This window comes from Hyla sarda, chromosome 4 (genome assembly GCF_029499605.1).
Source record: "Hyla sarda isolate aHylSar1 chromosome 4, aHylSar1.hap1, whole genome shotgun sequence".
Taxonomy (NCBI): Eukaryota; Metazoa; Chordata; class Amphibia; order Anura; family Hylidae; genus Hyla; species Hyla sarda.
In genome coordinates, this window is record NC_079192.1 from 28,478,929 (window position 1) to 28,503,964 (window position 25,036).

General features: G+C 45.4%; 1 protein-coding gene across 12 annotated transcripts in view; it reads left to right on the forward strand.

The window, feature by feature from the left end:
- Positions 1-25,036, forward strand: part of LOC130367665 (complement C3-like) — a 229,346-nt gene that overhangs the window by 183,952 nt on the left and 20,358 nt on the right. For all 12 annotated transcript variants that reach the window (XM_056570233.1, XM_056570231.1, XM_056570230.1 and 9 more), the window contains exons 32-38: positions 1,324-1,414; positions 3,012-3,057; positions 10,884-10,971; positions 12,763-12,852; positions 15,084-15,189; positions 16,044-16,133; positions 24,852-24,935. In XM_056570233.1, the coding sequence (XP_056426208.1) occupies positions 1,324-1,414; positions 3,012-3,057; positions 10,884-10,971; positions 12,763-12,852; positions 15,084-15,189; positions 16,044-16,133; positions 24,852-24,935 (595 nt within the window). The remainder of the gene's footprint in view (positions 1-1,323; positions 1,415-3,011; positions 3,058-10,883; positions 10,972-12,762; positions 12,853-15,083; positions 15,190-16,043; positions 16,134-24,851; positions 24,936-25,036) is intronic.

Below are 25,036 nucleotides of genomic sequence, written 5' to 3' on the forward strand. Positions count from 1 at the left end.
GCTCATTAAAGACAATGGATTAGGGCGTCGGTCCGGCTGGGGTACGGGAGCGCACGGTTTTCCCCTTCCCCAGCCGGATCCGGCACCCGTAAAGTGAAAACGTTGTGTGCATGCACCCTTATAGAACTAACCTGTTGTGAAAATCCATAATACAAGGTCCAAAGACTGTCATAGAGATACACCAAGTCTGTAGCTGAGGGAACTATCAGTGCATATACCCAGGTTCTGGATGCCTAGGGTGCCAACTAGCCACTTTGCCATGGCAACAGTGGAATACTTTTGAATACTTTTGGGTGTGCATTGTTTATGGTGGTTTTCTGTTTTCTTTCCTTTTCTTATGTTGTATTTACATGCATCTAATAGCACCCCCGATTTACATGTTGGCTGAGCCCCCCCAATTTTGGTGTATTAGTAAATCTAGGGTTGGGGAACTAAAATTAAACTTTTAAGGTGAAGGAACATCTGGCTATGTCACTGGGCCTAAGAGTATCTGAGTATCTAAGAGTATTTAGTTACATCATGTAACTGCAGAAGCATTCCTTTTAGGGGAGAACACACTGCCTTATGACGTACAATATGACTATCCATGAGGTGACTACAGATCAGCAAAAAAGACACATGGGGATGTTATTTATAATTGGTCAAAATATAAGAAAGTAATAATGAAAGAAGTGCTTGGTGATCAATTTCTTAAAGGGGACCTGTTCTTTCCGATTACTTTTCAGGATGCACGACCTTGTGTTTGTACATGAGTAGCACCACTATTTCTGGCCATGATATATCTTGTATATGACATTTTTTTTAGAAGATTTCTGCTCTGCAGGCTTCATCTATAATTTTCTGTTCCCAGAGCTGGTGGGTGGAGCACCCCCCTTCACCCTCCACAGACTTGTATTTCTGGTCCTGCAGACATAGGACAAAGCCGAGATGATTTTCAGAAAAGAAAACTTGAGCAGCAGGAGGGGGAGGGGAGAAATTTTTCATAACTTATCTGATATCTCATAGGATATATTACAAAGTTTCTTATACTCCCTTGCACTATTGAAAGATTGTTCAAATGACAGTACCTATTTTAAAGTTTTTTCCAGAATAAAAAAAAATGACTACATTCTTTCAGAAACAGTGATACCCCCTCCATGAGTTGTGTCTGGTGTTGCAGCTGGAACGCATTAGGCCGAAATGTAATCCACACACAATCCATACATAGGTGTGGCACTGTTTTAAGAAAGCAGCTTTGTATTTCTGATTCTGGACAACACCTATAAAACAATAGTGACCATTCCTTTAATTTCACACGGATGTTGATGATCACCCCATGTCTAGGTGATGGCTGTTTACTATGAGGCAAAGATAGAGGCGGAAAAAAAATGCGAGGACTTTGATCTTTCGGTCACTGTGGCTAATGAACCTCTTGGTAAGTGTAAACATTGATCCACAGAACTGTATTTTCTTAAAATGGATATAAACTTAAAGCGGTTATCCAGGAATAGAAAAGCAGACCGAATTTATTTTAAAGACAGCTCCCTGTTTGTCTCCCCTTTGGGTGTGGTATCACAACTTGGCTCCATTCACTTCAGTGGAATTGTGCTGCAGAGCAACATCCAACCTGGAGACAGACAGACGGAGTAGTCTTTGAAAGAAATGATCTGTGTTTTTCGATTTCTGGATGACCCCTTTAAGATGTTTTAATAGATGCAGACAATTTTGATGAGATTTTTTAGTGATCAAATGTTTATGATAGATCTGACAACACATATCTCGTGGTTTTGTCCAATTTAAATACCATTGTCCTTTAAAAGAGGTCAGGGTCGTATTAAAGGGGTTATCCAGTAATCGAAAGTCAGAGATAATTTATTTCAAAGACCTCTCCCTGTCTATCTCCAGTCTGGGTGTGGTTCTGCAGCTCAGTTCCATTGAAGTGAATGGAGCCAAGTTGTAATACTACACCCAAAGTGGAGACAGACAGGGAGCAGTCTTTGAAAGAAAATAGGTCTGTTTTTTTATTCCTGGATAACCCCTTTAAAGAATAGTAACATAACCATGTTCCAGCCAAGCCTGTACCACCCAAGGGGAATAAGGGAGTCTCGTCCAGAACCCCTTCTTTACTGCTCCTCACTTCCAGGCGTCCTTCCCTTTTACTCCGGTGGAAAACTTTTTTTTATTTTTTTAAATCAACTGGTGCCAGAAAGTTAAACAGATTTGGAAATTAGAAAGAAGAATTGTCCAGCGCTGGGCTTGCAGGTAAAAGCTTGCTTTTATTTAGAAAATCCGACAGAAAACACTTAACAGAGGACAATGGCTGACGCGTTTCGCACCTAGGTGCTTAATTGTAGACCATCTACGATTAAGCACCTAGGTGCGAAACGCGTCAGACATTGTCCTCTGTTAAGTGTTTTCTGTCGGATTTTCTAAATAAAAGCAAGCTTTTACCTGCAAGCCCAGCGCTGGACAATTCTTCTTTCTACTATTGTACAAAGCCAAGGGCGGGACCGACGTGTCCTTGCGCAGGTGCTCCGGATTTGTTTGAAGGGGTGAGCGGCATTACTTGTTGCTTTCAGATTTGTAAATTACTTCTATTAAAAACATCTTAATCCTTCCAGTACTTATTAGCTGCTGTATACTACAGAGGAAATTCTTTTCTCTATGGATTTATTTTCTGTCTGTCCACAGTGCTCTCTGCTGGCATCTCTGTCCATGTCAGGAACTGTCCAGAGCAGGAGAAAATCCCCATAGCAAACCTATGCTGCTCTGGACAGTTCCTAAAATGGACAGAGGTGTCATCAGAGAGCACTGTGGACAGACAGAAAAGAAATCCAAAAGGAAAAGAATTTCCTCTGTAGTATACAGGAGCTAATAAGTACTGGAAAGATTAAGATTTTTTTAATATTGACCCAGCTCATAATATACTGAAATCATTAATATTGATGCTAGTGTATATGCTACTATATGCTATAATGCATGCTTTTAGCATATGATAATAATGTGCTTCTATGCTTTTTATCTTATAACAGGTAGACATGATGCTTTGGAGACAATTTCTATGAATATTTGCTTCAGGTTCGTCTTTAGTATGCTCTATGGTTCTTTAGTTTATATTTCTAAGGCTAGGTTTCTATTTGGATTTTTAGTGGTGTTTTGTCCCAAAAAAATGGCCAAACGGCCGCACTGCATTTTTCCTCTGAAAAAAACCCCAGATGTTAGCAGGGAAACACAACTTACCAAACATACTTTGTATTTGGGGGTTTGGCTTTTTTGCCCTGACCACATTGTTTTGCCAAAAAGCAGCATGCTGAGACTATGGTATTGTTTTTTTTTTTTTTTGTTTGTTTGTTTTTTTTTAAACCAAAAACATCATAGTTTCAGAATCAGAGAGATGCCTAGAATCCTAACTCCCCCCCGCCACTGTACAGTATCCAGTGCAGCATAGTGTTGCACTGCATACTGTGCCCACCGGCATCAGGACTCAGCTGTGCCCGTGGTTATACAGCCCCAAGCACAGCTGATGCTGAGCAGTAGATATACAGTGGTCCCCCGACATACGATCGTTTCAACATACAATGGCCTCTCAGAGCAAATCGTATGTTGAAGGCAGCAGCAACATATGATGCTTCTGTGTGTCAGAGTCATTGCAAAACAGGCTATCCGGCAGCGCTGACTGCTTCAGCAGCTGCCGGATAGCCAGGGCTCTGCCTTCGGCTGTCAAAGAATATAACACTTACCCAGCCAACTCATTTCCTCGGTAGCCACGTAATGACGTACCACGCAATGATGTTCCCAGAATCACAAGGCCAGCGTCACTGCATCTGCATCATTATTCGGCCGCCATATGTGTACTGATGCCACATTGTGTTTTCATCTGGTGAACGGCCCGGGGAAGTGAGCAGTGCAGAGGTCGCCTGACCTGTACAGCACCATCACCTGGAGGAGGGGCCATTGCCAGGCCGCTACAGCAGCTTCCTGGTGCTGTGATAAAGAGAGTGGCGCACTGCAGGCTCTATCTCTTCCCAGCCATAGTAGCCCATAGTAGACTACCTGTCTACTGGGAGGTGGAGGTGGTCTAATCTAAGGGGACTGTCTACCTACTGAGGGGGGGGGGGGGGGGGTTGGATATCTAATCTCATACATCAATGTTTCCTAACCAGAGTGCCTCCAGAAGTTGCAAAACTACAACTCCCAGCATGCTCAGACAGTCAATGGCTGTACAGACATGCTGGGAGTTGTAGTTATGCAACAGCTGGAGGCACACTGGTTTGTTAAACACTTGACATACAATGGTCATCCTGGAACCAATTACCAGTTTTCCATAGAGATATGTACTCAACATACAATGGTTCCGGAGCTCCAGAACCAGTTACCAGATTTCCTTAGACCTATGTACTCAACATATGATGGTTTCAACATACAATGGTCCTCCTGGAACCAATTAGTATTGTATGTTGAGTGACCACTGTACATCATATATCTACTGCCCAGAGAGAATTTACAGTGAACCAGCAATCATAGGCGTGCGCAGCCTATTGCATTAGGGTGTGCACCCTAAAGCACAAACTCCCGCTGCGCGTGTGTGTGTATATATATATATATATATATATATATATATATATACACGCACACATACACACAGTTAGTATAGTTCCCCCACATTAGGTGCAGCATAGTTCCCCCACATTAGGTGCAGTATAAGTCCCGCCACATTAGGTGCAGTATAATTCCCGCCACATTAGGTGCAGTATAAGTCCCGCCACATTAGGTGCAGTATAGGTCCCAAACATTAGGTGCAGTATAAGTCCCCGCACACTAGGTTGGCAGTACAGTTCCCCCACATTAGGTTGGCAGTATAAGTCCCCGCACATTAGGTTGGCAGTACAGTTCCCCCACATTAGGTTGGCAGTACAGTTCCCCCACATTAGGTTGGCAGTACAGTTCCCCCACATTAGGTTGGCAGTACAGTTCCCCCACATTAGGTTGGCAGTACAGTTCCCCCACATTAGGTTGGCAGTACAGTTCCCCCACATTAGGTGCCACCTAATGTAGGGGAACTGTACTGCACCTAATGTGGGGGAACTGTACTGCACCTAATGTGGGGGAACTGTACTGCACCTAATGTGGGGGAACTGTACTGCACCTAATGTGGGGGAACTGTACTGCACCAGTACAGTTCCCCCACATTAAGTGCAGTACAGTTCCCCCCACATTAGGTGTAGTATAGTTCCCCACATTATGTGCAGTACAGTTCCCCCACATTAGGTGCAGTACAGTCCCCCCACATTAGGTGCAGTACAGTCCCCCCACATTAGGTGCAGTACAGTCCCCCCACATTAGGTGCAGTACAGTCACCCCACATTAGGTGCAGTACAGTCCCCCCACATTAGGTGCAGTATAGTTCCCCACATTAGGTGCAGTATAGTTCCCCACATTAGGTGCAGTATAGTTCCCCACATTAGGTGCAGTATAGTTCCCCACATTAGGTGCAGTATAGTTCCCCCACATTAGGTGCAGTATAGTTCCCCCACATTAGGTGCAGTATAGTTCCCCCACATTAGGTGCAGTATAGTTCCCCCACATTAGGTGCAGTATAGTTCCCCCACATTAGGTGCAGTACAGTTCCCCCACATTAGGTGCAGTATAGCTCCCCACATTAGGTGCAGTATAGCTCCCCACATTAGGTGCAGTATAGCTCCCCCACATTAGGTGCAGTATAGCTCCCCCACATTAGGTGCAGTATAGCTCCCCCACATTAGGTGCAGTATATCTCCCCACATTAGGTGCAGTATAGTCCCCCACATTAGGTGCAGTATAGTCCCCCACATTAGGTGCAGTATAGCTCCCCCACATTAGGTGCAGTATAGCTCCCCCACATTAGGTGCAGTATAGCTCCCCCACATTAGGTGCAGTATAGCTCCCCCACATTAGGTGCAGTATAGCTCCCCCACATTAGGTGCAGTATAGCTCCCCCACATTAGGTGCAGTATATCTCCCCACATTAGGTGCAGTATAGTCCCCCACATTAGGTGCAGTATAGTCCCCCACATTAGGTGCAGTATAGTCCCCCACATTAGGTGCAGTATATTCCCCACAGACATAAAGCCTTCAGCCATATACAGTGTATGGCTGGAGGCTGTATGTCTGTGTACTGCCCCACTTCAGTGTTCCGACCACCGGTCCTCCGGTCCGGGGTCACGATCTACTGCTATGGCCTATAGTCCATAGCAGTAGGTCCCAGGACCGGAGGACCGGTAGTCGGAACACTGAAGAAGACGTGCTGCCAGATCGTGTTGGTCACTTACCATTCCGGCCGGCGCGCGCATCCTCTTCCTTGAATCTCCGCTCCTCCGTTACTATGGGCGCACGCACGGGACGTCAATGACGTCCCTGCGTGCGCTACTTCCCGGCGGCCCCTGTGTTTTTAAAGTTAACGCGGGGGCCGCTGTAGAAAGGTAACCGGGACATCCTTGTGTCCCGAAAAGATCTTTCGGGACACAGGGATGTCCCGAATGTGAGGGCTGCGGGCTGCTCAGTGGTGGCCTCGGATGCCCCCCTGAGCTTGATTAGGGTGTGCCTGGGCACACCCGGCACACCCCGTGCGCACGCCTATGCCAGCAATGTATATACAGGGAGGGCCATTTATATGGATACACCTTAATCAAATGGGAATGGTTGGTGATATTAACTTCCTGTTTGTGGCACATTAGTATATGTGAGGGGGAAACTTTTCATGATGGGTGGTGACCATGGTGGCCATTTTGAAGTCGGCCATTTTGAATTCCACATTTGTTTTTTCAATAGGAAGAGGGTCATGTGACACATCAAACTTATTGGGAATTTCACAAGAAAAACAATGATGTGCTTGGTTTTAACGTAACTTTATTCTTTCATGAGTTATTTACAAGTTTCTGACCACTTATAAAATGTGTTCAATGTGCTGCCCATTGCGTTGGATTGTCAATGCAACCCTCTTCTCTATATACTGCTATATACTACTATATACACCGCAGGAGAAAGGCTAGCACAGGCTTCCAGTATCCGTATACACTGCTATATACACCGCAGGAGAAATGCTAGCACAGGCTTCCAGTATCCGTATACACTGCTATATACTACTATATACACCGCAGGAGAAATGCTAGCACAGGCTTCCAGTATCCGTATACACTGCTATATACTACTATATACACCGCAGGAGAAATGCTAGCACAGGCTTCCAGTATCCGTATACACTGCTATATACTACTATATACACCGCAGGAGAAATGCGAGCACAGGCTTCCAGTATCTGTATACACCGCTATATACTGCTATATACACCGCAGGAGAAATGCTAGCACAGGCTTCCAGTATCCGTAGTTTCAGGTGCTGCTGAATGGGCAAAACAAAAATTGGAACAGGACCCTCAGTTTACGCAGAAGATTTTTTTCAGTGATGAGGAAACTTTTATGTGAATGGTGAAGTTAACAAACAAAACCACCGCTATTGGTCTGACACTAACCCACATTGGATAGATCCCTCCAAGACTGTTTGAACACAAAAATTGATGGTATGGTGTGGTATATGGGGTACAAAGACAGTGGGGCCATTCTTCATCAATGGAAACCTCAAGGCCACTGGATATGTGAAATTGCTACATGATGATGTGTTTTCCTCTTTATGCACTGAAGCTGCACGTTTCCTGAGTTTTTCCAGCAAGATGGTGACCACCACATTATGGGTGTCAGGTCCGAGCATTCCTAGATGAACAGTTTCCTGGAAAGTGGATTGGTCGTCGTGGGCCAGTTGAATGGCCCCCAAGGTCTCCTGATCTGACCCCCCTTAGACTTTTATCTTTGGGGTCATCTGAAGGCAATTGTCTATGCTGTGAAGATACGAGATGTGCAGCACCTGAAACTACGGATACTGGAAGCCTGTGCTAGCATTTCTCCTGCGGTGTATATAGTAGTATATAGCAGTGTATACGGATACTGGAAGCCTGTGCTAGCATTTCTCCTGCGGTGTATATAGTAGTATATATCAGTGTATATGGATACTGGAAGCCTGTGCTAGCATTTCTCCTGCGGTGTATATAGCAGTGTATACGGATACTGGAAGCCTGTGCTAACATTTCTCCTGCGGTGTTGCTATCAGTGTGTGAAGAGTGGGAGAAGAGGGTGGCATTGACAATCCATCACAACGGGCAGCACATTGAACACATTTTATAAGTGGTCATGAAACTTGTAAATAACTCATGAAAGAATAAAGTTACGTTAAAACCAAGCACATCATTGTTTTTCTTGTGAAATTGTCAATAAGTTTGATGTATCACATGACCCTCTTCCTATTGAAAAAACAAGTTGGATTCAAAATGGCCGACTTTAAAATGGCCCCCATGGTCCCCACCCATCTTGAAAAGTTTCCCCCCTCACATATACTAATGTACCACGAACAGGAAGTTAATATCACCAACCATTCCCATTTTATTAAGGTGTATCCATATAAATGGCCCACCCTGTACATCGCTGGTTCACTGCAACCCATTCGCTTGGCTGAGCGCTTTGCGTCGGCCCAGCAAGAAAAGAGTTAAGGAAAGTGCAGTGCTGGGTAACCCTTCAGGGGCTATACAGTAAATCCAGAGATCTATAGATTGCTGGATATACCTGTATACAGAAGCTGACATCCACTTACCAAGTCCTGGCTTGTGCTCTGGTTTAGCTCTGCACCTAGGGATGATGAAATGATGATGATGCTGAGCAGCGCTGGTTAACCCTTTGAGGGCTAAACAGTATATACAGCGATCTATAGATCACTTAATAAACTTGTGTACAGAAGCCGACAACCACTTACCAAGTCCTGGCTCCTGCTCTGGTGTAGCCCTGCTGCTAATAATGAGATCGTTAAAGGTGAAGCTACAGCCTGGGAGCCAGCAGTTGGTAAGTGAAAAGGCTCTGTTCACATTGTACATTTTGTATAATGTAAACAGACCCTTCTGAATGTGTCTTCCCAAACAGGAATACTCCAGCTGTTGCTACACTACAACCTTTTGCTGTCTGGGAATAAGGGGGGGTTGTAGTTTGGCAACAACTGGAGGCTCCCTATTTGGGAAAACACTGCTTTATAGGTGCTCTCCCCTTGGGAAAGCGCCAAAAATGTACTAACCCGTTTTTATTTCTTTTTTTTTTCTTGATGCGTGTATGCGGTGGACTATGTCGGATTCAGATGGCTTAGTCGATGACCACCTTTTTTTGTTTTAGGGTTGAAAAGGGGGCTGTGGGGGAACGTTTTTTGTAATAACATTTTCATGTGTGTAATTTTATTTATTTTAAATTTCAGGCTTAGTAGTGGAAGCCGTCTTATGAATAGAATCCATTACTAAGTTGTCGCTTAGCGTTAGCTTTAAAAATAGCTAGCGCTAACCCCCAATTATTACCAGGTACCAAACGCCACAGGGATACCTGGAAAAGTCAGTACCAACAGGTTACAGATTGTCAGAAATAGCGCTCCTGGACCTAGGCGGTAACAGGCTGGCATTATTTAGGCTGGGTTGTGCCAGTAACAATGGTCTTACCCACCCTGGTAACGTCAGGATGTTGCTGTTTGGTTGGTATCTGGCTGAGAATGAAAAGACGGGGAACCCTATGCGTTTCTTTTAAATTATTTATAAATTTAAAAAAATCAATAGGGTTCCCTTTCATTTCATTCTCAGCCATATACCAACCAAGAAGCAACAGCCTGACGTGGGTAAGGACCATTGATACTGGCCCAACCCAGCCTAAATAATGCCAGCCTGTTACCGCCTAGGCCCAGGAGCGCCATTTTGACGCTATGGGCCTGTTGGTAATGGCTCCTCCCAATACTCCTGTGGTGGTGGTCACAGGGTAATAATTAAGGGTTATTGGCAGCTGTTTTGGGGGCTAACGCTAAGCCCCAGTTTAATAATGGATTCCATCTATAAGACGCCTTCCACTACTAAGCCTGAAAAAAAAAAAAAAAAAGACACATTAAAAAAATATATATATAAAAAATAAAAAAACACTCCCCACAAGTCATCTTAAACCATTTTATTAAAAGAAAAATGCTGGTCATTGAAACGAAAGGAGGAACACAGAAAATGTTAGTACATATAGAGTATTCTCCCCTGGGGGAAAGCACCCATAAACCAGTGTGTGCCCAAATAGGGATCCTACACCTATTGTTGAACTACAACCCCCATCATTCCCAGACAGCCTTTTACAGTAGACTTCCTGTTTGGGAAGACACTGACAGAAAGGGTCTGTTCACATAATGCATAATGAGAACAGCGCTATACTCACCACCCTGGCTCCCAGCTGTAGCTTTGCCTCTAATGACTTCATCACTAGGGGACAGGGCTACAGCGGACCAGGACAGGAGCCAGGTTGGTAAGTGGGTGTCTGCCTATTGTAAACAGTATATACAGCTATCTATAGATGGTTGTATATAATGTATACCCCTCAGCAGCGTGGGTTAACTCTTTCCCTGTTGGGATAGTGCATAGTGCACAGCCCAGCAAGAAGTATAAGTAATACAGTGATGTACACACACCGCTGTTTTTACTGTTAATTCATGCTGGGCAGGAAATATATGATGTATATCTCCTGCTCTTTATCAGCCGTGCAGTCACAGCTCAATCCAACTAGGAGCAGGGACTCCTTTTCGTATAGTGATGGGAGTCCCTGCATAGTATAGTATACATGGGTGCATTATGCACTGTTGTATACTATACGGCTCACAGAGGTAAGTAGTGATGCTGTGCATCACTAGTGCACTCTACATCCGACCCACGGAGTGGTACCCTGATACATATCCTGAAATGTTATTGTATATAAACATACATCATTTCATACTGGCTCTATAGCCAAAACCCATAGACTAACAAATGTTTGGGATATCCTCAGATACCGCAATAATGTAGATGCCACCATGACCATCATTGATGTTTCCATGATGACTGGATTCTCCCCAGATGAAAATTACATGAAAAATGTGAGTAAAGAGGGTCAATGAAATGTGATATATAGCCTATGTGTGTCCATATACACATGTTGCAAAATAATTTTGGGTGTTATACTGTCTAAATGCCTTTTCACCTACACAGGTTGTTATACTGTGAATGTGTGCCTTTGTGTTGACTTTGTACTGTTTTATATGGTGTCTTTGCATTATACATGCTGTTATCTTTTGTGTACCTTTTTTTTCTGTTATCTTTTGTGTACCTTCTTTAGTTTTGGAAGGGAACAGAAGGGTTAAAGGGGTACTCCGGTGGAAAACTTGTCAACTGGTGCCAGAAAGTTAAACAATCTTCTATAAAAATTTTGTAATCCTTCCAGTACTTATTAGCTGCTGAATACTACAGAGGAAATTATTTTCTTTTTGGAACACAGTGCACTCTGCTGACATCTCTGTCCATTTTAGGAACTGTCCAGAGCAGCATATGTTTTCTATGAGGATTTTCTCCTACTTAAAATGGACAAAGATGTTAGCAGAGAGCACTGTGCTCGTGATGTCAGCAGAGAGCTCTGTGTTCCAAAAAGAAAAGAATTTCCTCTGTAGTATTCAGCAGCTAATAAGTACTGCAAGGATTAAGATTTTTTAATAGAAGTAATTTACAAATCTTGTTAACTTTCTGGCACCAGTTGATTTAAAAAAAAAAAGTTTTCCACCTGAGTACCCCTTTAACACACACTACACTCTTGAGAGATAGAGAGAGAGACATTTAGTCTATGAGAATAAGTTATACAAGTGTCTCATAGAAATATTTTAGGACCTTACAGAGCTTCAGGCCAGACCTAGTGCAGCATGGCTTTCATGCCCAAAACTACAGATATGCATCCCACAGTTTGGTACCGTAATTGTGGAACTGGGGAGAGAAGCAACAATTGCTCCAACCTACGAGCCAGGCCAAAGGAAGAGGTGTCATTAGGATATGCTGACCAGACCCTCTTGCCTCTCCTCTGCCTACCGTATTGCTAAAATATTAGGAGAGCAGCTTAAAGGGGTACTCCGGTATAAAACATTTATTTATTTTTTTAAATCAACTGGTGCCAGAAAGTTAAACAGATTTGTATATTACTTCTATTAAAAAATAGTTACCCTTCCAGTACTTATTAGCAGCTGTATGCTACAGAGGAAATTATTTTATTTTTGAATTTCTTTTTTGTCTTGTCCACAGTGCTCTCTGCTGACACCTCTGTCCATATCAGGAACTGTCCAGAGCAGCATAGGTTTGCTATGGGGATTTTCTCCTTCTCTGGACAGTTCCTGATATGGTCATCAGGTGTCAGCAGAGAGCACTGTGGACAAGACAAAAAAGTCGTCACGCCCCCTCCCATAGACTTGCATTGAGGGGACGGGGCATGACGTAACAAGGGGGCGGAGTCCTGACGTCATGGACTTCCGTTCCCATGGTCGCGACCCAGACCCTCCAGCGCTTCCGGACAAGAAACAGGTGGGTGCCGCATGCAACATTGGCGGGACCCCCGCGATCAGACATCTTATCCCCTATCCTTTGGATAGGGGATAAGATGTCTAGGGTGGGAGTACCCCTTTAAAAGGCTGTAAAAACCAACGGTTCCAAGTATCCCACAAGGAATCCCCTCACTAACGTGCACATTGTCTGGGCCTGCTGCACATGTATCCTAGATCTTCTATCTTTTTAATGTGTATTAACAGCTAGTACAGAAATTGTATACTTACACAACAGAATTCTTTGAACAAGCAACTGGCTTACATTTCAAGGCTATGTTTACCTAACTAGAATATTGTTATCTTTTCCAGCTTATGAATCGAGTGGACAAGTATATCTCCTACTTTGAGATCAACAAAGGGGCTTTCGATAAAGGATCTCTAATCATCTATCTGGATAGGGTGAGAAGACAATCTTAGGTTTATTCTTTGTGATAAATTCAAAATTACACATCCGCTACTTTTACTTAAAGGGGTATTCCAGGAATCAAAAAACAGGCCTTTTTCCGTTTCAAAGACAGCGCCCTACCTATCTCCACTTTGGGTGTGGTATTACAACTTGGCTCCTTTCACTTCAATGGAACTGAGCTGCAGAACCACACCCAACCTGGAGACAACAAGGGCGGTGTCTTTGAAAGAAAAAAGGCCTGTTTTTTATTCCTGGAATACCCCTTTAATTTCACTCATTGTAATGCCTAATGTAGTGATTATATATAATACTAATGTATATTTATGAAAATATACCTAAAATAACCAACATAATATAAAAATAAATTATATAAAGTTTTCTTTCTATTCCCAAAGTATTTCTATTCTTTATCTCGATTACTTCTTACTAATCAGAGACTAAGAGGAGGGTCTTTCATGCAATGGAAATGTTCAACAAAATGTCTTAGACCCCTTCAAGCTGCCATGTATCATAAACAATACAATTTTCATCCTGCCCCTATTTTCTATATACATTAAAAGAGAACTCCAGCCAAAGCTAACTTATCCCCTAACCCCCTATCCCCCCCCCCCCTATCTCCCCCCCCCCCCCCCCCCCCCCCGTGATCTCCAGAATGGGACCTCTGCTGTCAATGAGAAGCATGTGTTGTCTACCGGTAGGTATTCATTTCTATGGGAGCGCCGATGATGCTGTATTTGGGTCTATTCAGTGCTCCCATAGAAATAATTGGAGCATGTGCCGTCTGCAGCATGCGTTCCTCACTGTGAGCCGGACCTTGTCGGACCCCTGTGATCAGCTATTTATCCCCTATCCTATGGTCTGTGTTCTGCTTAGGTGAGCAGCTGAGCATTACTAAAAGAGAGGCAAGCCTGCACCACACAACTACCAGTGCAAGTCTCCATGACTGTGACTAGGCGTTTAGTTTGCATATATGAACTGTCAAACTTAGGGTTATTGGGTTGAGGCTAGTGTTATGTCAATGTTTGGTGACAACTGTCACGTCTCGTAGTGTGGGGTAGGGGGGCAGAGAGCCCTAAACTAACCCAGCGCACTGTCCCTACCTATTTGGACGATCCACCTTAAAGAGTTTTGTTTTGACGGGCGGCCGTTCGTACACTGCCAAAGTGCACAGAATGGGGAAAAAGATTCGTAGTCAATAGGCAAGATCAGAACCAAACAATCACAACAAAGTCCAGATCAGAATCCAAATAGCAAGCCAGAGTCAGGCCGGGGACAAAACCAGAGAGCAGCATCTAAACAGAATCAGAATCCATGTTCGATACATTAAGGTCAAATCGGGTATTAAAGGGGGTCACAATCCAGGGAGTATAGGTCAGAAGGAGCAAAGAAAAGGTCAGAAATCCAGGAAATCACTGAAGAGAACAAAACTACTAACGCTAGTGACGATCAGGAGACACAAATTACGGGCACCTGTTGTAAGCAGGCATCCATTTAAAGAGAAACTGGCAGATATTTCACCCGCACTATCCCCAGTATACTGGGCTATTATGCATGAAATAGATGTAAACAGTGGGATCACTTACATTTATAGATGCCGTATTTCGAGAGTTCCCAGCTCCCCTTTCTCATAAATATTCACACACCCCTGAACCCCCCCTCCATTACGTGAGAGCTGGAGGGGAGGATGAGCAAACTGCTCCTCACTAGGGGGCAGTCCAAGGAGTGAATATTGATGAGGTAGGGGAGCTCGGCTAGCCGATTCCCCGCCTCCATTTTGCATAGTTGCGCAATGCCAGCTGATTTATAAACGTCCCAAACTTAGTTTCTCTTTAAATGTGCCGGACAGAGAGAACGCGGAAAACGGGTGTCAGCCCTGGTTGGCATGGCATCCCCACTCCTCCATAGGCTGGATGCAGGGGAAATGATACCATGACCCCAACAGTGCTGCAGACCAGCTAAGGATGCTGCAGGAGTTAGGACCAGGAAGTCCATTACAGGAGAGACATTTTTAGAGGGGTATTTTTTACATTTTTATATATTTATTTTTTATTATATATTAATCTTTTCTTTTTCCTTTTTTTAGTATTTTTCCACTGGTCTTTTCTTTCGTTTCATACTTTCACTACAGTTTCCCACTTTGACTGAGTCTGCCAAAATGTGGGAAGAATCAATTTCCAAATGGCCTGCAGTTTTCTTTAGAAGTTTCTATTTTTTCTTTCTGCAGGTCTCTCACACAGAGGAAGAATGTCTGAAGTTCAATCTTAACAAATATTTAAATGTGGGATTTGTCCAACCTGGATCTGTCACAATATATGAATATTATGCACCAGGTAACCAGAAAGCTACCAACCACAATGCTACCAAACCCTCTAGTTCTCAGATCCCTAGGGGTGGCAATCTGAAAGCAACAAACCATTATAAGACAAATTTCTGCATACAATATTCCTACAAAGCAGCAACAAAATAAGAAACTTTGACGCATTGGAGTCCTGATAGCTGCCCATAGACTTGGAGACAAACAGCATAGAAATCCTTTTCTATATATATAAAACAGTTTACATGATTCGCAATGGCATCAAAAACTTAAAAGAACAATATAATATATGCAAATTGTAACATTTTCTATTTCTTGTAGCTCATATATCAGCTGTGTAGAATGGGACAGAGTCAGCAGAGTCCTCTCACTGTTAATAGAGGGCAGATTCTTTCATGACAGGGACTGCTCAATTGTAATTCTGGAGGCCTAGATAAGGCAGGGTAGTAACATTATACATACAGATATGGCTATATTTCATCTCTTCTTGGCAACTGTAGAATTTATTAGCACATTTCTGACCATTAACTTCAGTTTATCACATCTGCCATAAAGCACACACATCCTGATGTACTGTCTATGCAGACAATGCAAGAGATAAGACTCTGTTGCTATTGCCAAGATCAGATATAACTCCGATGCCAGCTGTTTAACCCCCTCAGATGCTACAGTCAATAGCAACCACAGCATCAAAGTGGTTGGATAGAGAAAGAGCCCTCTGTCAGTGCATTAGCAATTGCAGGGTACTGCTGGAGGTCTAATGAAGGATAACAGTGTTTTATGGGTAATTAAAAGACAGTATGTTAAAAGATTGATAAGAAATTATTCTTAAGAGCGATTACCTGACAGTACCTCTCTTCTTTCCCACAGAACATCGCTGTCATAAGTTCTATCACAGGGAAGATGACAAAAAATTCATTGGTCGCATCTGTCATGAGAATGTGTGTCGGTGTGCTGAAGGTAAAGCCTACTATCTCCTACACTACTAGAAGAAATGCAAAGCTCCAGAACACCAATTATACTCATCTTTTACCGTTCCTGCACTCCATTTGACTTCTGAGCACTGCTGCAGACAATATCCAGATGCTGGTGCCAGCATCAGGATGTTTCCTGTAATGGCTTGGGAGTGAAAAAGAGTGCAAGAAAAGGGATCTGGGGTCTATAGAAATCAACATACACAGCACAAACCTGTAAACCCTAGTGGGACAGACAGTAATAAACAAGGGAAGGGAGGTTTAAAACTCTGCTCACCTTACCCAGGAGTGCTTCCCCAAGTATAACACAGGCAAACAGGGTCTTGGTCTCAGTGGTGCTTGCAGTGAAGCTTCCTCAGCAGTTGCTAGGTTGGCCAAAGTAATATGTAATAGACAACCACGAGCTTAGAACAGCCTGAAGAACATAGGTGCTCAACACTTTGGAAGGGTTAAAATAATCTTTATTCCAAATAGACAACATATTTCCAGGCCGATGTCGCCTCTTCCTCAGGTCAAGTACATGAAAATCAGATGTAATGTCTTTGGGTCTGTTCAGACATTAGTACTTATGTCTGAGCAGTTTCTGTGCTATTTCTTCCTAGGCTTGAAAGAGTTAAAGCTTTCACCCTATTGCAGTTCGGGTGTGGCTTTAAAACCCCAGCTCGGCTTGTATTCTGGGCTGGTGATTTGTGCAATTCTGTCCAAGTCTGTTTTATTATTTATCTTGTGATATTATCCGAGTTTTAGCCATGGTTAATAGTCCTGATTATTATTTAGTCTGTAGGACTTTAGGATTATTGTATGTCCGTTCTGCTTTAGCCTTGTATCTTAGTCTGTGTTCACACTGTGAGTCTCGCTTTTATAATTCCTGTTCTGGTATCCTGGTTTCTCCATTTAGTGGAGTTTGGCTTTGTATAATTCCTGTTTTGGTATCCTGACCTGTATTCCTCCATGTTGTGGAGTTTGTTTTTTCTTATCCGTTTTTTGTAGAGTTCATGATTGCTGATCTTATGCATTGTACATGCATTGAGCATAGTGTACAACATAACTCATCTAGTGTTTCCTCTGGTTGACTATTGGTCTATAGTGTCCTCTGTGCTTTATCACTGATCTGTGTCGTCTGAACTAGAATCCGTTTATGTTAGTGTTCTGTGTCCAGTGTGAACAGTGTTCTGTTTTCCTGATCTGTTTATTCTTTAAAGAGTACATGTCCCCATCTAAACTTTCCCTAATCCCCCTCCCCATCTGTCCCTGACTCTGCCTAAGTCTATCCCTGCATTTATTTTGCTTTAAAAACCCCTAAAAATACCTTTTCTCTATCAGCTCCATTGGGGGACACAGACCATGGGTATACGTTGCTGTCTCTAGGAGGTTTGACACTATGGCAACAGAAAAGTTGGCTCCTCCCAGCAGGGTATACCCACCTCCAGGTCACTGAGCTGATCAGTTTCAGCTTAGTGTCTAAGGAGGATAGACACTGGTCTGGGGTTCTCCTCAGACCAGGTCTTTTATTTTTTATTTTCCTAGTTAGGGAATGTGTTAGTTCTTTTATTCCTTTTTCTTTCCGTTTTCAGGTGGGGACTCCTGAACTGCGGTTCACTGTTTCCCCATTGCGAGAGGTAGCAGGCATCTGGGATGTACTGTTAACCCCCTCTCGCCAACGGTCAGCGCTTGGGGTAGTACCTCATGGGTCCGGGTCCCCCTACCTCCCTGTTCGCCTCGCTATGAGTTTGGCTTGCTGCAGGTGACAATGCTGACTGAAGACTACATTCTGAAGACTTCTTGAGGTAAGTTCTTCAGACTAAGGTGAGTATTTTTTCCTCCCCTTAGGTCGGACTTGCAACATCTGGAGTCTCCCAGTTTGGGACCACTAGCTCATACTTGAACAGTGTGAGATGGGGCTGGCCATAGGATATTCCCTGCAGGAAAGGGGCACCTTTATTATATGGGGGAGCAGTCTTTTGGGCAGTCAGTGTGTTTGGGGCACAGTTACATCGCGGCTGCTGAACACTTTTCTCTACAAGCGCATAGCGCTCGTTTTACTTTCATTTTACTTTCGTTTCGGCAGCCGCGGCTGCCGGTGGCGCTCTCACCCTCTCTGTTTCCCCAGGCCGCATATGCCCTCTCATGTGTGCTCGGGGCCGGGAGGGGGCGCCATTATTATTTCTTAATGTGTTTTTTTTCGGCGGCCGGGGCACATTAGCTCCGCCCACCCGGGCCGCCGGAGCTTCTACAGGGGCCACCAATCACTGGCCACCAATCACGCTCTGAGCGCGCATGGGAGCTGCAAGGGCCAATCAGCAGAGCCCTTGCACCTGGCTCGGCCCTCTATTACTATTGGCAGGCATTTTTCTCTCTCTCTCTCTCTCTCTCTGACTGATTTTAAGCAGAGTTCTCCTCACAGCAGCTCCCTGGGGACACAGGCTTGGGTGAGATTGCTCATTTTTTATTATGTCCGTGCCCAGAACTGTTCCTCCCTCTAAACAGTTAACTGGAGTACTTATTACTCATTACACCTGTAAAAGCTGTAATTCAAAAATGCCATGAACCCACTTGTTCTGCCTGCTCCACTGCTCCCACAGACCCCCCTGCCATTTCTGCCCCGGATGCTTTAGCAGACCCAGTGTTTTCGGCCGCCCCTCCAGCCTGGGTTTTTTCCCTCTCCCAATCCATATCCGATTTGGCTCAGGTCTCCCGTTCTGTGGTGACTGCCTCGGAGTTGTCCACCTTGCACCGACCCTTTAGAGGGACCCGGTCCCCCTCTCCCCATGCTTCACACTCTCACAAGCGTTCTAGAGGTGTCTCCTCTGACTCATCCCCTGGGTCTTCTGGTAGACACGGGCGATCCCCTCGTAGGTCTCGCCTCACCACTCCTTCTGGGCGCAAACATCATTCTTCCAGAAGGTGTTCCCGTGGTCACCGCTCTGGCTCTCCAGAGCCGTGCACCCGGTCAGAGTCTCCCTCCTCCAGGGCTGCCTCCACTCGTTCACACTCTCCTGGAGAACTTGCGGACGAGGTTTCCGATTCGGCATCTGACTCAGAGGACCGATCGGACACAGTGGACACGGTGAACTCATTGGTTTCGGCCATAAGAGACACCTTTCATCTGGAGGACCCAGAAACTTCGGACGTTACTCCAGAAGTTTCCTTTCATTGTGCCCGACCGGCTCCCAAGGTGTTCAGCTCTCTTGCTGAATTTGACGCCATTCTGGAATCGGCCTGGAGGCATCCTGATAGGAAGTTTCAGGGTTCTAAGAAGATTCAAGTGCAATATTCTTTCGCCAAGGACCTGATCTCTAAGTGGACTTCCCCTCCATCGGTGGATCCACCGGTTTCCCGCCTTTCCAAGGCTACTACGCTGCCGCTGGCGGATGCGGCTGCTTTCAAGGATCTGGCAGACAAGAAGGTAGAGACCTTAGCGAAGCATGCCTTCGTAGCAGCCGGTTCCTCCCTGCTTCCTACCTTTGCTTCTGCCTGGGTATCTAAGGCCTTTTCGGTTTGGCATTCCCAACCCCGTCAGGGTATTCTTTCAGGAGCCCCTATGGAGGAATTGTCGGCTCTAGCTCTTCAATGTTCTAAAGCCGGAGACTTTTTGTGTTCTGCTTCCATACAGTGAGCCCGTTGCGCTGCATCTGCCACCGGGAACCTGGTAGCCCTCCGTCGCTCCATATAGCTTAAAGCATGGAACGCTGATGCGGCCTCCAAAAAGTCTCACTGAAATTCCGTTTACCGGTTCTCGGCTTTTTGGCAAGCGCTTTGATGAGATTATCTCAGAGGCGACGGGTGGCAAGAGTTCCTTACTGCCCCAAAACAAGGCTAACACTTCTTTTCGGAGGAAGTCCTCTTCTTTTCGGTCCTTTCGGACTTTTGGTTCCAATACAGGGTCTGGGGAGGCGCTTGCGCGGGACAAAAAGGTTCCTGCTTTCCGGGTGCGCCCCTCTTGGAAGTCGGATGACCGTTCCGACAGTTCCGGACGTTCGGCGGCCAAATTGGGAACCCGCAAGCCCACTTCTGCATGAAGGGATGCTCCCACCCGCAGATTTCTCTTGGGTGGGAGGTCGTCTCTTGTTCTTTCAAGACATCTGGACCACGCACATTCAGGACTCCTGGGTCATGGACGTAGTGTCCAATGGGTACCGGATAGAATTTGCCTCCCTTCCGAGGGATTGTTTTTTTCAGTCCCGGGCCCCTCGGTCTCCTTCACTAGCGAGGGAATTTCGGGGGGCCCTTCAGTCCCTTCTTATCCAGGGGGTCATTGTCCCGGTTCCTTCTGAGGAACGATTTCGGGGTTTCAATTCCAATCTTTTTGTGGTCCCCAAGAAAGGTGGTACTGTGCGGCCAATCTTGGATCTCAAACGTCTCAACCAACATCTTCTAATTCGTCATTTCAGTATGGAATCTCTCCGTTCGGTGGTGGCGTCCATGGATCAAGGGGAGTTTCTTTCCTCGGTGGAAATCAAAGATGCCTACCTCCATGTTCCAATATTTCCCGGTCATCAGCGGTTCCTCCGCTTTGCGGTTCCGGAGGGTCATTTTCAATTTGTAGCCCTCCCTTTCGGCCTGGCCACTGCTCCTCGGGTCTTTACCAAGATCCTGGCGCCAGTGATTGCCCTGTTACGGTCAAGAGGGTTCTTAGTGATTCCTTACTTGGACGACCTCCTCATCAAGGCTCCCACCAGAGCCCAGAATCTGGAGAACGTGTATCTCACTCTCCAGACCTTATCTCACTTCGGGTGGATGGTCAACCGGAACAAGTCTGTCCTCTCCCTCACTCAGTCCCTGGTCTTTCTGGGGCTTCAATTCGACACGGCCGCTGCTCGAATTCGCCTTCCGCCGGACAAGCGACTGACACTCTTGTCGGGAGTCTGCTCTCTTCAGAAGCCGGTCCCAGTTTCCATCTGTCTTTGCATGGAAGTCCTGGGTCGAATGGTGGCAGCCATGGAAGCCGTGCCCTTTGCCCAGTTTCATTACCACCCTCTTCAGCTGGCGATTCTCTCTCGATGGGACAGGTCTCCTCTGTCTCTCGACCGCAAGATTGTTCTATCTCTACGGTCTCGTCAGTCACTTCTCTGGTGGCTCCGGTCCCCCCTGCTTCTTCAGAGACGGTCATTCCTTCCCCTCCATTGGCAGGTGGTAACAACGGATGCCAGTCTGTCGGGCTGGGGCGGTGTTCTCAGGGACCGGATGGTTCAGGGCCGCTGGTCTCCCTGAGAAACCCTTCTTTCCATAAACATCTTGGAACTGAGGGCGATCCATCTCTGTCTGCTCCATTGGGAGTCCCTTCTACAGGGCCGCCCTGTTCGGGTCCAGTCGGACAACGCCACGGCCGTGGCGTACATCAACCGGCAAGGCGGCACTCGCAGCTCAGCCACCATGGCCGAAGTGACAAAGATTCTCCTCTGGGCGGAACACAGGGTTCCGGCCATTTCGGCGATTCACATTCCGGGAGTGCTCAACTGGGAAGCGGACTTTCTCAGCCGGTCCTCTGCCGACCCCGGCATCCAGAGGTGTTCACGCAGATCTGCGACCTCTGGGGCACTCCAGACGTGGACCTCTTCGTGTCCAGACACAACTGGAAGATTCCTCAGTTTGTGTCGAAGTCCCGGGATCCCCTGGCCCTAGCAGATGCCTTGGTGATTCAGTGGTCGGGCTTTGCCCTACCCTATCTGTTCCCTCCCCTTCCTCTCCTTTCCAGGGTCCTGAGGAAGCTAAAAAGCAGAGGGCGTCCCCGCCATTCTCGTGGCTCCAGACCGGCCCTGAAGGGCGTGGTACGCTGACATCCCGTTACGTCTTCCTCTTTGGCAAGACCTACTGTCACAGGATCCCCTTTGCCACCCCAGTTTACAGTTGCTGCGTTTGACAGCGTGGCGGATGAGACCGCAGTTTTAAGGGCCCGCGGTTTCTCTTCGCAGGTGATTCGCACTATGCTCAGGGCTCACAAGCCCTCTTCTGCAAAAATTTACCACCGTACTTGGTGGTCTTATTTTCGTTGGTGCGAATCTCAGGCCTTCTCTCCTGTGATTTTTTCCATTCCCCGTCTTCTTTCTTTTTTGCAGTTGGGGTTGGAACAGGGGCTGGCTCTCAGCTCCCTTAAGGGTCAGGTTTCGGCCTTTTCTATTCTTTTTCAGCACCCTCTGGTGTCCAATTCTCATGTCCGGACCTTTCTCCAGGGCGTGGCTCATGCTGCCCCTCCTTATCGGTCCCCTTCTCCCCCTTGGGACTTAAACCTGGTCCTAGGTGCCCTGCAAGGCGCGCCCTTTGAAACTCTCAGGGAGATTTATCTTAGCCTCCTTTCCTGGAAGGTGGCTTTCCTTATAGATATCACCTGCATTCGGAGGGTGTCTGAACTGGCAGCTCTTTCCTGCCGCTCTCCTTTTCTGGTGATTCATCAGGACAAGGTTGTTTTCCGTCCGGATCCTTCCTTTTTACCAAAGGTCGTTTTGGCTTTTCATCTCAATGAGGACATCGTCCTTCCGTCCTTTTGTCCCGCTCCTTCTCATCCCAGGGAGCGTTTACTCCACAAACTGGATGTGGTACGGGCAGTTAGGACCTATCTCTCTGTCACCTCTTCCTTTCGTCAGTGCGATTCCTTTTTTGTCCTTACGGAAGGTCGTTGTAAGGGACAACCTGCTTCCAAGGCCACCATTTCTCGGTGGATCCGATCTGCTATTTCGGAAGCTTACCGCTGCAAGGGGAAGATCCCACCCTTTAGGGTTTTGGCTCATTCCACGCGTTCTATTGGAGCATCCTGGGCCCTCCGCAACAGGCCTCGGCCTCGCAGATCTGTAAGGCGGCCACCTGGTCGTCTTTGCATACTTTCTCGAGGTTCTACCAGGTTCATGCCTTCGCATCGGCTGATGCTAGTCTGGGCCACAAAGTGTTGCAGGCAGCAGTGGTTCAGCCGTCTGCCTAACTGTTTCTCTGCCCACCCAAGGGACGGCTTTGGTACGTCCCATGGTCTGTGTCCCCCAATGGAGCCTATAGAGAAAAGGAGACTTTTTTTGTACTTACCGTAAAATCTCTTTCTCGAAGGATCCATTGGGGGACACAGCTCCCAACCTTTCTGATGTTCCTTTTCGGTTATCTGTCCGAGGGTGTGTTCAGTTAATTTTTTTCTGGTTCTCGGACAGTTCATGGTCTTTTCTTTGACCTGTCGGTCTCCTCCTATTGCTCTGGGACTGAAACTGATCAGCTCAGTGACCTGGAGGCAGGTATACCCTGCTGGGAGGAGCCGACTTTTCTGTTGCCATAGTGTCAAACCTCCTAGAGACAGCAGCGTATACCCATGGTCTGTGTACCCCAATGGATCCTTCGAGAAAGCGATTTTACGGTAAGTACAAAAAAAATCTCCTTTTTTCTATGCTCTTTAGTAGTTCAATTCACAAGGCACAGTGCACAGGAGGTTGTCATAGCAATGGCAAGTCTGTGGCGAAAGGGAGATAAGCAGTGCATATATAATTAGCCAAGTGGATAGAGGGGAGAGGATCTGAGAAAAAGAGAAGAGGGAATGTATTCTCTCTGTTTGCTCCCTGCTTGTGTATGAGCTCAGTGCTCCCTCCCTCCTGCTGACAGACTGGGAGCTGCGCTTAGCTGATTTCAGACTCACTCACTGAGTCCAAAATGCTTGCTGACAGGATTGCTAGGGAGACCCCTAGTGGAGAAGTTTTTAAAGTAAAAAAAAAAATGAAAAGAGGAAAACATTTTAAATTAAAGCAATTAAAAAGTTGTTCAGTAGGGCTTTATCTTTAATATATAAAAAGTTTGTTTCATGAAAGGTACACTTTAACATTCAGTTCTTCTTTTCATCCCCTGCATCTTCTGTTGTGTACTTATTCCATACCTTGTCTTGTTCATTAATTCATTATCTTGGTTCCAGTTTCTGAACTGTATGTTAGTACGCTATATCCTGTTTGTCTGTTTATATTCTGTCTGGTATATCTGCATGTTTGGGGGTTTTCCCGTTATGTTTCTGGCCTGTGACCTATGTATTGTTTTACGCCCACTGCACTTTAGCTCAGGTAGGGACCGTCACTGTGGTTGTCGATCCACCATTTAGGGCAGATGGGCAAGTAGGCAGGGAGAGTGTTATTAGGGACAGCTTAGGGCTCACTTTACCTGTCCCCCCCAGTTGGTCATGACAACAGGTATAGACATGACATGATGTATATATCTACAGGGGACAATCTGGAATTATACCCTCTCATAGAACAAATATGAATATCATATTATACAAAAAAAATACAATCAGAAAATTGATGTGCAGAAAACATAAGCGCATATAAATGCAACACAGGAAAAAAAATATAACAATAAATAAATTGGCATAAGAAATCTCATCCAGGAAGCTAAGAACATAAGGGTTAGCGTCTTAAGTTTGAATATTTAAAAGTTTGGCTCTGAGGTGTGAACTAAGGGGTTGTCTGGTCTAAGATATGGATAAGTTCATGAGCTCAGGAGTTTTTTTTTTTTTTTTTTTGGGGGGGGGGTCTATTCTGGGTCTATTTCTTTATGGGGACTTTTCTGAAGTGTATATTTGTTTTAAGGGCCTGATCTGAGGGTTTGTCTAAGTTTAAGGGTCTGAATTCATTTTGGAGTGTAATGAATGGGGTAACATTAAAGGTTTTTTTTTTTTAGATCATATTAATAGTCTAGTTTTGGATATAGACCTTATTTTTCCTATTTGCCAATTTGTATCCATTTTCAGGAAACTGTTTGATGAATCAAGACACAGAAGTTGACACTGCAGTGGAACGAATGAAGAAAGCCTGTGATGCTGGAATGGACTACGGTGAGCATTACCTATTGAGCTTCTACAAGTCAATCCATAGCGCTATCATTATTAGCATTGCTCCCAGCATTAGAATTCAAAATTGTGAAATATTTAAGCTC